Source organism: Salvelinus sp. IW2-2015, linkage group LG12 (genome assembly GCF_002910315.2).
Source record: "Salvelinus sp. IW2-2015 linkage group LG12, ASM291031v2, whole genome shotgun sequence".
Taxonomy (NCBI): Eukaryota; Metazoa; Chordata; class Actinopteri; order Salmoniformes; family Salmonidae; genus Salvelinus; species Salvelinus sp. IW2-2015.
This window is the reverse complement of record NC_036852.1, coordinates 8302731-8318896: the sequence shown is the minus strand read 5'-3', so window position 1 is coordinate 8318896 and position 16166 is coordinate 8302731. Positions and strand designations below refer to the sequence as shown.

General features: G+C 45.7%; 1 protein-coding gene across 1 annotated transcript in view; it reads left to right on the top strand.

The window, feature by feature from the left end:
* Positions 1-687: 687 nt before the first annotated feature.
* Positions 688-16166, top strand: part of LOC111971101 (low-density lipoprotein receptor-related protein 1B-like) — a 76258-nt gene continuing 60779 nt past the window's right edge. Inside the window, exons 1-4 of the mRNA XM_070445877.1 lie at positions 688-819; positions 1738-2446; positions 3320-3389; positions 15679-15900. Coding sequence (XP_070301978.1) covers positions 688-819; positions 1738-2446; positions 3320-3389; positions 15679-15900 — 1133 coding nt within the window. The remainder of the gene's footprint in view (positions 820-1737; positions 2447-3319; positions 3390-15678; positions 15901-16166) is intronic.

The following is a 16166-nucleotide window of genomic DNA, read 5'->3' as shown; positions in this document are numbered from 1 at the left end:
TCCATATGTGTTATTTCATAATTTTTATGTCTTCACTATTATTCTACAATGTACAAAATAGTAAAAATAAAGAAAAACACTGGAATTAGTAGGTGTCCAAACCTTTGACTGGTACTGTATGTGATGGGATGTTAAGGCAATATAGACATTATGGTCAGTATGTGGATAAAATATTTAGTATATCTGTAGAATTTGTAGGTGTCACGATCGTCTTGACTTTGAATGGAGGACCAAAACGCGGCGTGTGAAAAATAAGACATCTTCTTTTAATGAAGGAAAAAACAAACACTTACAAAATGAACAAAACAACCGATCATGAAGCTAAGAAGAACTAAGTGCACACATGCAACATAGAACATCGACATAGACAATTACCCACAAACGCATGATGCCTATGGCTGCCTTAAATATGGCTCCCAATCAGAGACAAATGAAAGACATCTGTCTCTGATTGAGAACCACTCAGGCAACCATAGACAACTACACTAGACACTGCCCCATACACATACAASAACCCCTAGACACTACAAAAACAAATACATACCCCATGTCACACCCTGACCTAACTAAAATAATAATGAAAACAAAGATAACTAAGGCCAGGGTGTGACAGTACCCCCCCCCAAAGGTGCGGACTCCGACCGCACAACCAGACATAAAAGGGGAGGGTCCGGGGTGGGCCTTATTATGGCGGCGGCTCGGTGCGGGACGTGGCCCCACTCCACCATTGTCAATACCCGCTTTGGTGGCGCCTCTGGAGCGGCGACCCTTGTAGCAAGTCCCGGACTGAAGACCATCCCAGAGGGCGCCGACGGATGGGTAGCTCCGGACTGAGGGTTGCTCGGACTGAGGGTAGCTCCGGGACTGAGGGCAGCTCCGGACTGAGGGGCAGCTCCGGCTGAGGGACGGCAGCTCATGGCTGGCTGACGGATCTGGCTGTCATGGCTGGCTGACGGATCTGGCTGCTCATGGCTGGCGGACGGATTGGTTGCTCTGGCTGGCGGACGGATCTTGGTGGCAGGCTGGCGGTCGGTGGCTGCTATGGCTGGCGACGGATCTGGCTGCTCATGGCTGGCGGACGGATCGGGCTGCTCATGGTTGGCGGACGGATCGGCTGCTCATGGCTGGCGGACGGATCCGGGCTGCTCCAATGGCTGGCGGACGGATCGGGCTGCTCATGGCTGGCGGACGGCTCGGGCTGCTCATGGCTGGCGACGGATCGGGCTGCTCATGGCTGGCGACGGCTCGGGCCTGCTCATGCTGGCGGACGGTCGGCTGCTCATGGCTGGCGGACGGCTCGGGCTGCTCATGTGGGCGGCTCGGGCTGCTCATGGTCGGACGGCTTCGGGCTGCTCATGGCTGGCGGACGGCTCGGGCTGCTCATGCTGGCGGACGGCTCGGGCTGCTATGGTGGCGGACGGCTCGGGCTGCTCATGGCTGGCGGACGGCTCGGGCTGCTCATGGCTGGGCGACGGCTGGGCTGCTCAATGGCTGGCGGACGCTCGGGCTGTCATGGCTGGCGGACGGCTCGGGCTGCTCATGGCTGGCGGACGGCTCGGGTGCTCATGGCTGGCGGACGGCTCGGGCGTGCCATGGCTGGCGGACGGCTCGGGCTGATCCTGTCTGGCGGACGGCTCGGGCTGATCCTGTCTGGGGGACGGCTCGGCTGATCTGTCTGGCGACGGCTCGGGCTGATCTGTCTGGACGCTCGGCTGTCCTGTCGGCGGACGGCTCTAGCGCTCGGGACAAGACGGGCAGCTCAGACGGTGCTTGGCAGACGGGCAGCTCAGACGGTGCTTGGCAGACGGGCAGCTCAAAGACGGTGCTTGGCAGACGGGCAGCTCAGACGGTGCTTGGCAGAGCGGGCAGCTAGACGGTGCTTGGCAGACGGGCAGTCAGACGGTGCTTGGCAGAGGGCAGCTCAGACGGTGCTTGGCAGACGGGCAGCTCAGACGGTGCTTGGCAGACGGGCAGCTCAGACGGTGCTTGGCAGACGGGAGCTCAGACGTGCTTGGCAGACGGGCAGCTCAGACGGTGCTTGCAACGGGCAGCCTAGACGGTGCTTGGCAAGACGGGCAAGCTCAGACGGTGCTTGCAGACGGCAGCTCAGACGGTGCTGGCAGACGGGCAGCTCAGACGGTGCTGCAGCGGCCTGCGTGCTGCATGACGGGAGCTCAGAACGGGGCTTGGCAGACGGGCAGCTCAGACGGTGCTTGGCAGACGGGCAGCTCAGACGGTGGCTTGGCAGACGGGCAGCTCAGACGGTGCTTGGCAGACGGGCAGCTCAGACGGTGCTTGGCAGACGGGCAGCTCAGACGTGCTTGGCAAGCGCAGCTCAGACGGTGCTTGGCAGACGCGAGCTCAGACGGTGCTTGGCAGACGCGCAGCTCAGACGGTGCTTGGCAGACGGCAGCTCAGACGGTGCTGTCAGACGGCAGCTCAGACGGTGCTGGGCAGACTGGGCAGCTCAGGCGCGCTGGGAGACGGCAGACTCTGGCCGGCTGAGGCGCACTGTAGGCCTGGTGCGTGGTGACGGAACTGGTGGTACGGGCTGGGGACATGCACCTGAAGGCTAGTGGCGGGGAGAAGGACAGGCATACTGGACCTGGAGACGCACATTAGGCCTAGTGCGTGGTGCCGGAACTGGTGGTACCGGGGGGGACACGCATCTCAGGGTAGTGCGGGGAGCAGCAACAGGAGCACAGGACTCTGGAGACGCACAGGAGCTTGGTGCGTGGTGCCGGAACTGGTGGTACTGGCTGGAGACACGCACCATACGGCTAGTGCGTGGAGGAGGAACAGGGCTCTGGAGACGCACAGGAAGCCTGGTGCGTGGTGTAGGCACTGGTGGTACTGGGTTGGGGCGGGAGGTGGGCGGAAATACGGACCGTGCAGGCGTACTGGCTCCCTTGAGCACTGAGCCTGCCCAACCTTACCTGGTTGTATGCTCCCCGTCGCCCGACCAGTGCGGGGAGGTGGAATAACCCGCACCGGGCTAGTAGGCGAACCGGGGACACCATGCGTAAGGCTGGTGCCATGTAAGCCGGCCCGAGGAGACGCACTGGTGGCCAGATGCGTTGGGCCGGCTTCATGACATCCGGCTCAATCCCAATCTAGCCCTGCCAGTGCGGGGAGGTGGAATAACCCGCACCGGGCTATGAACACGTACAGGAGACACCATGCGCTCTACTGCGTAACACGGTGTCTGCCCGTACTCTCGCTTCTCACGGTAAGTACAGGGAGTATGCGCAGGTCTCCTACCTGACTTCACCACACTCCCTTTTAGCCTCCCCCAAGAATGTTTTGGGCTGACTCACAGGCTTCTACCGCGTCTTCGTGCTGCCTCCATTCGCCGGTATCCCTCCTCGCACTGCGCCAGAGAATCCCAGGTGGGCTCCGGCACTCGCCTGGTCGATCGCCACCTGTCGATCTCTCCCATAGTGTAGCCCAGATCCTGCTCCCATTGCCATAAATCTGTGTGACTTGCTCCTGTTGCACTTGACACACTGCTTGGTCCCGTCTTGGTGGGTAATTCTGTCACGATCGTCTTGACTTTGAATGGAGGACCAAAACGGCAGCGTGTGAAAAATAAGACATCTTCTTTTAATGAAGGAAAAAACAAACACTTACAAAATGAACAAAACAACCGATCGTGAAGCTAAGAAGAACTAAGTGCACACATGCAACATAGAACATCGACATAGACAATTACCACAAACGCATGATGCCTATGGCTGTCTTAAATATGGCTCCCAATCAGAGACAAATGAAAGACATCTGTCTCTGATTGAGAACCTGTCACGCCCTGGCTTAGTATTCTTTGTTTTCTTAATTATTTTTGGTAGGTCAGGTGTGACATGGGGAATGTATGTGTTTTGTAGTGTCTAGGGTGGTTGTAAGTTTAGGGGGTTTTATTAGAGTAGTTTGGGTTTATGTTTAGTATAGTAGTCTAGCTGTGTCTATGGTTGAGTGTAGGTATCTAGGAAGTCTATGGTTGCCTGAATTGGGTCTCAATTAGAGACAGCTGGTTTTGTTGTCTCTGATTGGGAGCCATATTTAAGAACCATAGGCTTTTAGTGGTTTGTGGGGAATTGTCTATGTTGAACGTTTGTAGCGTGCGTGCGTGCGTGCGTGCGTGCGTGCGTGCGTGCGTGCGTGCGTGCGTGCGCGCACTACGTTTATAGCTTCACGGTCGTTTGTTGTTTTTGTATAGTTTGTAATAGTGTTTCGTTTCATGTTCATCTTCGTAGTAAAAATAAAAGAAGATGGCTTATTTTCCACATGCTGCGTTTTGGTCCGTCTCTCCTCCACACGATCGTGACAGAACCACTCAGGCAACCATAGACTTACATAGACAACTACACTAGACACTGCCCCATACACATACAACAACCCCTAGACACTACAAAAACACATACATACCCCATGTCACACCCTGACCTAACTAAAATAATAATGAAAACAAAGATAACTAAGGCCAGGGTGTGACAGTAGGACAGAATATATACAGCAATAGTTGAATAGTATTTGTTTGTTTGTTTAACGTTAATTTAACTAGGTAAGTCAGTTGAGAACAAATTCTTATTTACAATGACGGCCTACCAGAAGGCAAAAGGCCTCCTGCGGGGACGGGGGCTGGGATTAAAAAAATTAAATAAAAATATAAATATAGGACAAAACATACATCATGACAAGAGAGACAACACAACACTACATAAAGAGAGGCCTAAGACAACAACATAGCAAGGCAGCAACACATGACAACACATTATGGTAGCAACACAACATGGTAGTAGCACAAAACATGGTACAAACATTATTGGTCACAGACAACAGCACAAAGGGCAAGAAGGTAGAGACAACAATACATCACGCCAAGCAGCCACAACTGTCTGTAAGAGTGTTCATGATTGAGTCTTTGAATGAAGAGATTGAGATGAAACTGTCACGTTTGAGTGTTTGTTGCAGCTCGTTCCAGTCGCTAGCTGCAGAGAACTGAAAAGACGAGCGACCCAGGGATGTGTGTGCTTTGGGGACCTTTAACAGAATGTGACGGGCAGAACAGGTGTTGTATGTGGAGGATGAGGGCTGCAGTAGATATCTCAGATAGGAGGGAGTGAGGCATAAGAGGGTTTTTATAAATAAGCATCAACCAGTGGGACTTGCGACGGGTATACAGAGATGACCAGGTTACAGAGGAGTATAGAGTGCAGTGATGTGTCCTATAAGGAGCATTGGTGGAAAATCTGATGGCCGAATGGTAAAGAACATCTAGGTGGGGGAGGTGCCATGTCAACTTGTCCAATAACTTGCCTGCTTTCTTTTCCATTGCAAAAACATATATATGATATAAACTAATGAATATGTCTGGTAAACGTGTTTGGTGTTGCTGCTTTGAAAGTGGTGTGGCGGCGCAACACCAGATTGAAAACAACTGGGGTAAATGCTTGTCTCGCAACAGGTTTTCCTGCGGCTCTGGTGGCTGTGGTACATTACCTAATTTACTGTACACTTACGGTGCACGGCTGCATTTTGAGCCTCAACATTTAAGTGTGTAAAAGTACATCATGCCACACATTGGCAGTACTATCTATGCATCTCCTTCATGGTTAAGTGGAAGGAAGCTTTCTGTGCTCATCATCCCAACAGAGTCGGGCCATTCCAATGTAGCTGGACCAATGGAATGTCACAGCTCAGAATCGTGCAAATGGCACCCTATTCCCTACAGAGTGCACTACTTTTGACCAGGGCCCATGTATGGAATAGGGTGCCATTTGGGACGAAAGCCCAGTAATAACTTTTCTTCCAAGGACTCAGATATGAATTGAGGCACCGTATCCTCCAGAGAAATAGCAGTGGAGATTTTAGCCTATTAAATATTACTGTACCTCCTCTCTCCCCGATGAGTGTTGAAGCAAAGCCTGGCTATAGGCCTATGTGTGTCTAAACTAGGAGGAATTCAAGGATCTCTCCTCTACAAAGGTTAAATGGTTAAATATTTCTTTTCTGACCTGCTTTTTCTGATATGCTGAGAGGGGACACTTTAAAATGAATCACAGAATGAATGTTTGTCTTGGAGGTCAGTTCCTGAATATTTGAATGTAAGGTGGTATAGGACAATTAAATGCACATTTGGCAAAGTGTGTAAAGTAACTAAAATAACTATATACAGTATATATCCTTTATTAATATACTATTACTTCTAAATGACAAGTTGTGACATACATTTACATTATACCATTACTGTTACACATTTAACCCTCAAGCTACTACTATATTTTACATACATCGATTGCCAACTGGGGTCATTTTGACCCCAAGAATAAACTTTTGTAAAAAGCAACAATCACAAAATATCAACTCATTTCTTATCAAAACATCATTACACATGTAATTAATGTTATCTGAAATAAAAAATGACCAAAACAGACTCTTATTTTAGCCAAATTACATTTAATTTGCATATTCTTTAGAAAATGTGCAGCTGTTTTCCAATGTGTAATAAACAATAATACAAAAAAAAACATATTTACCATCATTTGATTAAATTATCATTTAATTTGCAGAATTTTAAAGTAAATATTTATTTTATAATATTTATGTGGTACCAATGACTGCCATTTTAAGAGGCAGTTACATTTACATTACATTTAAGTCATTTGAACAACATTTAAAATATACAGAATTTTACAGACAAAAAGTGATTAAATTCACTTGAAAAAAGTGGTCCTGGGAGACATTGACCAAAAATATGGCTTCGTTTTTTAAACGTAACTTACCCCACAGTCAGCATTAGCATTGCTGTTATTGAAACAATGCTGGTACAGCCTATGAGAGGATGTTTCAAAAAGCATACCCAAATCCTCAAATTCACTTCAAACTGAATGGTTTAGCACCCAAAATAGCATAATAAGTTACACATATAGAATATTGGAGGATATAATAGGAATTCTGGTATTTATAAAACATTTTCGGTATAATATTTTTTTTCTTCTGATAATACACACTAACACAGCATTAATGCTGCTTTTCAACTGTAACACCAGTGTGACACTAGTGTATACACCATTATGTTATAATAGGGAAATTATGTTTCCATAGCTAGAGCTGACAGTGAGGACTTATGAAGAGCAGAATCAACAACCTCTGCATAATCAAAACAGTTGCTTTGTGAGAAGGTGTTAAAGTTCACAGTTAGCCATTGTGATGTAAATGCAAGGTGAAAAGTACCAGTGGCCTGGCTTTGGTCCCAGGTAAGAGCAGGTCCGCCGGAGCCATGGCCCACACTCCTAGAAAAATATAAACCAAAATTGGTTCCTATATAGAACCTTTAGGGGTGCCATATATGAAGCAAGAAATATAAGCCTTTTCTTTGTTTAGTTATAAGAGTGCAGTGAGACACGGGTGCTGGCCAGCATGGAAACAAATGTTTCTGCATTTTGGGTAAAACACTGGGCTAAAACCTGTGTGAAAATGCACCCCGTATGTGTACATTTAAGGGTAGCTGGTTTCTGTTTTACCAAGGATGCTTAACACTGACATACCTTTATGAGCTGTATTGACTGCAACTAAGCATATATCTGAGGTAATTTAGATTTTGTACATGGTCAATCAATACATAAAATGGATTTATAAAGCCCTTTTCACATCAACAGATGTCACAAAGTGCTATACAGAAACCCAGGAGAAAACCCCAAAGAGCAAGCAATGTAGATGAACAGTAGAAGCACGGTGGCTAGGAAAAACTCCCTAGAAAGGCCGGAACCTAGGAAGAAACCTAGAGAGGAACCAGGCTCTGAGGGGTGGCCAGTCCTCTTCTGGCTGTGCCGGGTGGAGATAGTACAAGGCCAGATTGTACGTTTGAACATCTTGAAGAACATAGATCCTTTACTCAGTCTGGAGATCTGGTCAAATTTAGTTACACAGTTATAGTCATAGGCGAGTACATTAAGGTTCTCCATCTCTGCAGGTGATCTGTCTATCTGGTCAGAATCATTAATACAGGTCCCTCTCCATCCTCTGATGACAAAATCTGTCTTTCGGACGGGACGTTAAACAGATGTCCTGACTCTCTGTGGTCACAAAAAAATCCAATGTGGCAACATCTAAGCATCCCGGATAGCACTGATTCTCTGCTGTCACGGCCGTCGTATGAATAATTGCACCAAGGCGCAGCGTGAGTAGAGTTCCACATTTGAATGACAGTGAAACTTCCAAAACAGCAAAGATAGAACGATCGTGAAATACATAGCGCACATAGGCACTCATACACAACAATATCCCCCATAGCAGGTGGGAAAAAGGACACACTAAGTATGACCCCCAATTAGAGGTAACGATTATCAGCCGCCTCCAATTGGGAACCATACACACACACCAACATAGAAATATACTACCTAGAAACCCCCCTAGTCACGACCTGACCTATTACACCATAGAGAACCTCGAGGGCTCTCTATGGTCAGGGCGTGACATCTGCACTGTTTTACTAATTTCATGTGTACAGTATATACTGTATTCTAGTCAGGTCGTTGCTATATTGATGAGAATGTGTTCTCAGTCAACTTACCTGGTAAAATAAGGGTATAAAAGTATAAACAACTTAATAGTATGTCTCGAAACAAAACCTGGATTCAAATAAATACTTTTTTAGATTTGCCCTGGAATAACTACTTTTCTGAGAATATACACCAATACAGCTAGTTACTGTACAGTATGTAGATTCAGAGCATATCAGAGGTCTGAATTGCAAGTATTTATACCATTGTCATACTTTGTATACACTTGGAATATTTTATATGCACAAAAATAAGGTGATTTTGGTTTTGTACACAGTCATACGATACATGGTATAGAAAAGTACAATCTTAGGCGAGTACATCTCAGGCGAGTACATATCTGTGCAGATGATCTGTCTATCTGGTCAAAATCACTGATACAGGTCCCACTTCACCCTCTGGGGGTATGGATAACTTGTAATTATGTCTCCAGAGAAACCTAGATTCAAATAAATGTCCTATTTATAAAATTACTATAGGCAGAATTGGGTGTTTTTGGCTGGGGTCGAAATCACCCTAAAGGACTTGATACCGAAACACTAAGCAATGATTTAGATTTGTTGGGAACAAGTCGATTGACAAAGTCATTGCAACATGTGGAACAATTGAATAAACCACCTTTGGGCTATGATCAAAAATATGCCTCTGGGGTCAAAATGACCTAGATGGTAGCTTGAAGTTAAAATACTTGTTTGATGCAATTGTAGGACAGTATAATACTGTTTTTGTGTGACCTTATGACCTTATGGTTCTATGACCTTAGGGTGTTATGACCTTGTGGTGCTATGTTTATGACTTTATGACCTTATGACCTATTCTCAAACAGTACCTCAGACTTTACGCTGTCTAGACTCCTCTAGCAGGTGTCGTCGTCGATCTGACTTTGGTTAATATTTAGCACCAAAAAAGAAGAAGAAGTAATCACAGTTATAGAAGTGTAAAAGAGGGTAAACATTGATGATGTCGTGTTTCAGCCCATTTCTAATTATCCTCCAAGTGGGTCGCTTTGTTCCCCCGTCAGACTGTAATAAATCATCACTGCATCACAATATATTCCAGTGCTTAATAGCGACATCCTGTGTGTGTGTGTGTGTGTGTGTGTGTGTGTGTGTGTGTGTGTGTGTTGTGTGGTGTGTGGTGTGTGTGTGTGTGTGCGCGTGCGCGTGCGTGTTCTGGATTTCATGTATGCATGTGGGCCATCTCCACTGCAGAAACACAAAATATAATTTCTTTGAATTGTACCTCTTTATATGAAAAGTCATTCCTGACGGACCCCTTAAAAGTCTGTACTGTGCTTCTGCATGGGCACACATCCTCCTGAGTGCCCGGAGTGAAATAGAAGGAAAAAAGAAGAGAGGGAGAGTGAGAGGGATATAGACAGAGAGAGAGCGAGAGAGAGCGAGAGAGCGAGAGAGCGAGAGAGAGAGAGAGAGAGAGAGAGAGAGATAGAGCAGTAAGCTTAGGTTGCATCAGGTTGCAATGAATTAAGCCCACATTTTTTTGTAACACCATAATGCGCATTTGTCCTGTAATGCACCATCCCTGAATCCATAGTTAGAAAAGGGGATACAGAGGTTATTTCATCGGTCCTTTGTTTGAAAATGGATAACAACCATCTCACTAGGAGAAGTTGATACTGTATCCTCCTTGTCCTTGAAATAGTAATTAGCCTACTTAAATGTGTAGAGATAATGGACTCTGAAATCTAGATATTCACAACAACACCCCAGATTAGTATTCCATTTATGTCGTCAATCACCAGGATTCTTCTTACTTTGCTGCTAAGTGGTCTTTATCCTTATTGCCTCTCTGTCTCTCCTTCGCTGCATGAATAAAATAAAGTTAAGGTACAGGGTGCAGACCGAGCACCGCCACCCAAATAAGCAGGGAGAACTTACTGCTCAAATGATGTCCATGCACATAATGTCAAATGATTGAAACGGCAATTTAATATTGATCAGATCAAAAGCAAAGAGAAAGGTTGTGCTTAAATGCCTTTGTGATTTTCTAGATTTCAAGTTCAATTCCAGGTTTTATTGAGACATTTAAACGTGTTTAGAGCATAGTCATAAAAAATCTGTTGCTTAAGAGCACTTTGCTTTTACAGCTTTATTCCCAAATGTGTTTATCCAAATATCAAAAACCATGTGTTTGTCCTATTGATGCTATTTTCGTCTGTAATCTGTAATCTGCCTTGATCAGTCCTGTATATTGCTTCCTTTTGTACTGTCCAGTCAGTCCCAATCAAATTGTATTGGTCGCATGCGCCGAATACAACGGGTGTAGACTTTACAGTGAAATGCTTACTTACGAGCCCGTTCCCAACAATGCGGGGTTAAAAAGTAAGACAAATATTTGCTAAATAAAATAGGAAAGAGTAACACAATAAAAACAATAACGAGGCTACATACGTACAAGGAGTACGAGTACGAGTTAATGTGCAGGGGTACGAGGTAGTTGAGGTGATTGAGGTAATAAAGTATTCACAGGTGGGTAGGGGTAAAAGTGACTAGGCCATCAGGATAGATAATAAACAGAGCACCAGCAGTGTATGTGAAGTGTGAAAGTGTGTCTGAGTGTGAGTGTGTGTGTGTGTGTTTGTGTGAGCGTATGTAGTGTGTGTGTGTCAGTGTAGTATGTATGAGTGTGTGGGTAGAGTCTAGTGAGTGTGCATAGAGCCAGTGCAAGGGAGTCAATGCAAAACAATTAAGATAAAGAAATAAATAATGAAGGGTGTCCATGCATATAAATTGTCTGGGTAGCCATTTGATTAACTGTTCAGCATTCTTACGTCTTGGGAGTAGAAGCCGTTCAGGTGCCTTTTGGTCCCAGACTTGGCGTTCCAGTACTGCTTACCGTGCGGTAACAGAGAGACAATCTATGACTGGAGTCTTTTTAGGGCCTTCCTCTGAAAGCGTCTGATATGGCAGGGTGTTCGGGCCCCAGCGATGTACTGGGCCATACACACTGCAGCCAATCAAGATGAGCTCAATGGTGCAGCTGTAGAACGTTTTGAGGATCTGAGGGCCCATGTCAAATATTTTCAGCATTCTGAAGAGGAGGAGGCATTATCATGCCCTCTTCACGACGACTGTCTTGGTGTGTTTGGACCATGATAGGTCCTTAGTGACGTGGACACTGAGGAACTTGAAGCTCTCATCAAGCTCCACTACAAAATGGCAAAATGGTTGAGTGGCTAATCTGTCTGATTGTTTAAACCTAAACTCAACATCAATATCCTTTCGTCGGTACCAGCCATCTGCTGTATCTACTCTGTTTTATATAAATAATTTAGTACTTCGATACAGTGGTATTTCTTCATGTTTTTCAAATTACTGAGTTGACCTTTCACAGTTTACCGGTCAAGCAATACATCCAATTGATATTCTAAAAAAACAAACAGTAGTACACATGTTTTATTAAGTGGAGAACCAAATGTTCTGCGTGGAAGCTGTGTGGCTGTTTGTTTGTGACTAAAACACAGTTAGGGCACAGTTGGGAGCTGCACAACAAATAGACACTGGCCTCATGAAGCATAACAGTCACAAAAGTCAACGATTTAGTTCAAAGTCTTTACACAGTCTGTGGTAATCCAACTGTATTACAACCTCATTTCCCAACTCATTACTCCGTGGAGATTAGAGTTGTATCTTCGCCTAGCTGCGTAATGTCACCTCCGGTCACATAATATGTCAGATTGGGTGACATTTAAACTTCAGCGGTTAAATGTTGCTATTTCCACATATTCTAATGAGGCCATGTATGCAGCTACATGGTTTCATTGCATTTTCCAAACCCATACATTTGTGTGTGTTCTGTTTGGTCGTGAAGTGGTTTGTGATGGCAGCACATGGCTCATGTAGACAGTTAGACAACGCCAATGGCAAACAAACAAGCGGAAAGATGTGGCGCCAATATGCTGGAATGGTTGTCTGTTTCTGCCTCTCGGCCACCTGTGAGCTTTTGTGGGCATGTCATTTTACAGACTGAGGCTGGTCGGTAGCCATATAACGATGCTGGCTCATGCCTGCAGGCAGTGAGAGTCTGTGTGTGAGTATGTGTACGTGTGTGTGTGGGTATGAGTGTGCCTTTATGCCGGCATGCTGTGTGTCGTGTGTGTGTGTGTGTGTGTGTGTGTGTGTGTGTGTGTGTGTGTGTGTGTGTGTGTGTTGTGTGTGTGTGTGTGTGTGTGTGTGTGTGTGTGTGTGTGTGTGTGTGTGTGTGTGTGTGTGTGTGTGTGTGTGTGCGTATGTGCCTGTGCGTGTGTGTGCCTGTATGTGCTGTGTGTGTGTGTGTGTGTGTGTGTGTGTGTGTGTGTGTGTGTGTGTGTGTGTGTGTGTGTGTGTGTGTGTGTGTGTGTGTGGTGTGTGTGTGTTGTGCCTGTATGTGTGTGTATGCGCGTGTGTGTGTGTGTATGCGTGTGTGTGTGTATGTGTGCGTGTGTGTGTATGCGTGTGTGTGTATGCGTGTGTGTGTGTATGCGTGTGTGTATGCGTGTGCATGTGGTCCCCAATCCTCCTATTAAACAGACAGCTCCAAAGTGTCCAAAGCACTGAAGACTTCACTAATGGCCCTGTCCTCACATTGTATCGCCATCTGCTCCCAGCAAGCCTTCAGAGGAAACATCACATCACCACTCAGTGTGAAACAAAGACATTTTTTCTCTGTTTAGCATTCAATTCCGTTCCACATCACCATATGACGTTTGAAGTTTGGCTGTTCAGTGTCCAGAAGTTTTTTGGAGAAAAAGCTTAAAGCTTGTGTTTATAGAGAAGTTTTGAATGAGAAGTTTAGTTACTTCCGTTTGGTTTTAAAATGTTGTGTTTTCATTGTCAGGACATCAACAAATGACACATTCTAATTAGGAAATAGTTTTTGTAGCAAATATATTTGGTTTATTAATCAAACATGACAGCCATTTTGTCTGGCAGACCTGCCAGCTAACACTTTATTCAGATAAATAAGATAAACCTTTCATTTGATTCAATTTGACTATTGACTTACCCTAGCTAGCCTTAAACAACAAAATGTGACTGTCAGAACAGAACAGGACTGTTAGAGATCTGTGTAAACTGCAGTGTTTTTTTTGCTTATGTGCAATATTTACATATTCAATAGATTACATGTTGGGGACACCACACAAGGAATTGGCATTGTTCAGTCAGGGGAGATGTGAGCACTGAGCAGCAAGCTTTGTGCTTTGTTAATGAAAAGAGGTTAAGGGAGGAGGTGTAGGGAGAAGATGAAGGCAGGAGCAGTAGGGGCGGGCTCGGATGTCTGCAGTACTGCGTTTCATAGCATGGTTCCTAAAGGGACTTTACCCCAGTTGCAACAAATGTCTCATTTCCTGGATTTGTCAAGCTGCGATGCATTAAAACCGGCAGTGAATAGGGCAGACAAAGCTATCTCACCACAATAGGATATTATGCATATCCCCTCTGACGACATTAACTAAAGTACCAATACATGCATACATGGCATGACTGCCAAGTGCCAACTCGGTGCATTTGCATTCGGACACACTATTTACCATACTTTGTTTAGTCTGCATGATCATTTAGCCTTCTTATTTACCCTTAATGGTAGTGTCAGACAGAGATAGTTACATGTTTTAGGATCCACTATTTGTACATTTCCTGGACAGGCTGTTTTCTAGATAGACTTTAGATCAACTGACCAGTCTGCAAAGAGGGAAGGTTCGATAATTTCATTTAATTCAATCTAATGAGTGTTCAAATGATGTGTTGTTTCAGGACGGTTTGATTAATGTAGTGTAATTTAAACCTGCGTCCCTTCATCACCTCTAGTGGTAATTAGCCTCTAGATTAGGTACAGAGAGGGGGGCGAGGGAATGTAGAGAGAAACCGAGAAGGAGAGAGAGTGGAGGGTGGGAGAGGTAGAGAGAGAGACAGGAGTGAGGGGTAGAGGGTGGGAGAGAAGGAGAGAGGGAAGGATAAGAAGAGAGGGAGAGAGGGATATATCTATTTATAGAGAGAGAGAGAAATAGAAAGAGAGAGAGAGAGAGAGCCTGCCTGGGGTACAGAGACAGAATGTGAAATTGAATGGCACCGGCGGACTAGCTGAACAGAACAGGTGACTAGCCAAATTTGTCATCTGGAAGGGAAGATTGATCTCTCAAAGTGTTACCGCTAAATTAGCCGCGATGGGCTGCAAACTATTGGTAACAGATTCATTTATGTTCTCGACATTGGATGGAGGGCTAGAGGGATGAGGGGTGGAAAATATCTACAGTATGTGACAAGTGATGAAACAGATGAATAGGGAAAGGATGGAACATACCCTCTCTTCGCTAATGATCCTTTTAAACGATAGAAATGACGAGGACATATGCATTGTAACCATTGTCTCTAGATTAATTCTCCCAGGAATCCCTTTGCTCTGCTCAAGATTTCTCTGCTCAAGACTGTCTTAGACAGTGGAGTTTTTTGAATTTCTTCTTGAGGAAAGTTCTTTCGTATGGAGATTGTGTGGGGCCTAAATCCAGCTTTAAAGACTGTCATTACAGCTACTTGTTCCTGCATTTGGTAAATCAGTCAAAGGTATAATTTACATACTAATGACATATTTCCCATGGAAATGTGTGGACAATTCTGCCATAGCAATGTACATGATAAGAAGTCTAATTTGTGTGCTTTGCTACTTGTTTTATCTCTGTAGTACAGCATATTTGTGTAATGTCAGATGATTTACCCGTTTTTGACCGTTTAGATGGAATCTGCAGTCGGGGGAAACAGCAGCACTGGCCGCCCCACCACCATTGTTATTGTTTTTGTTGCTGAGCTGAGGAGCGTCGCGCAGGATGATAAATTAAAAAAATTGCTCTTCTATCGTGCGTGCAATTTTTATTTTTTTATTTTTATTTTACCGTTATTTTACCAGGTAAGTTGACTGAGAACACGTTCTCATTTGCAGCAACGACCTGGGGAATAGTTACAGGGGAGAGGAGGGGGATGAATGAGCCAATTTAACTGATTATGGAGTACCGATGGTGACCAGAGTGTGGAAGTTTTACCAACACGGCAACCCCACTGCGTCAGAAAGCCATGGTCTTTTGAAACCGCAGAAGTCAGTGGACACCGTTTTAACTCCCATCCGAAAGACCACCCACAGCAGGCTGCCCATCATGGCGGGCAGGGACGGGGGAGACTGAAGGCCGCGGCCCGCCCACCAGCCAGCACGCACCGGCGCCCAGCAAGGCAAACGGACCGAACCACCCGGGCGCACAGGTTCGAGGACGGCTGGGCGGCGCCGGGGAGCCCGCGTACCTGAGGCGAGAGCGGCCGGAGAGCGGCCCGGCCGCGGACGCCGAGGCGGTCGCGAGGTGAGGGCAATGAGAACTGCCAAGATAGCGTGGGGCTAAAGACCGGTGCTCGCGGGTGGGCCAACCCTACAAAGTGATACATAGTATAACCTACGAATTTTGCTGCTAAATATGCACATTTTCGAAACAAAGCTATATTGTCATTGTGTAACAAAATGATGTTAACAGGACTGTCAATCTGGAGTTAGGTTATATTTCTTTGTTTGTAGTCTCAACAGGAAACCACCGGTACTTTATGTTCACGCGTCGATTTGTTATTTTGTATT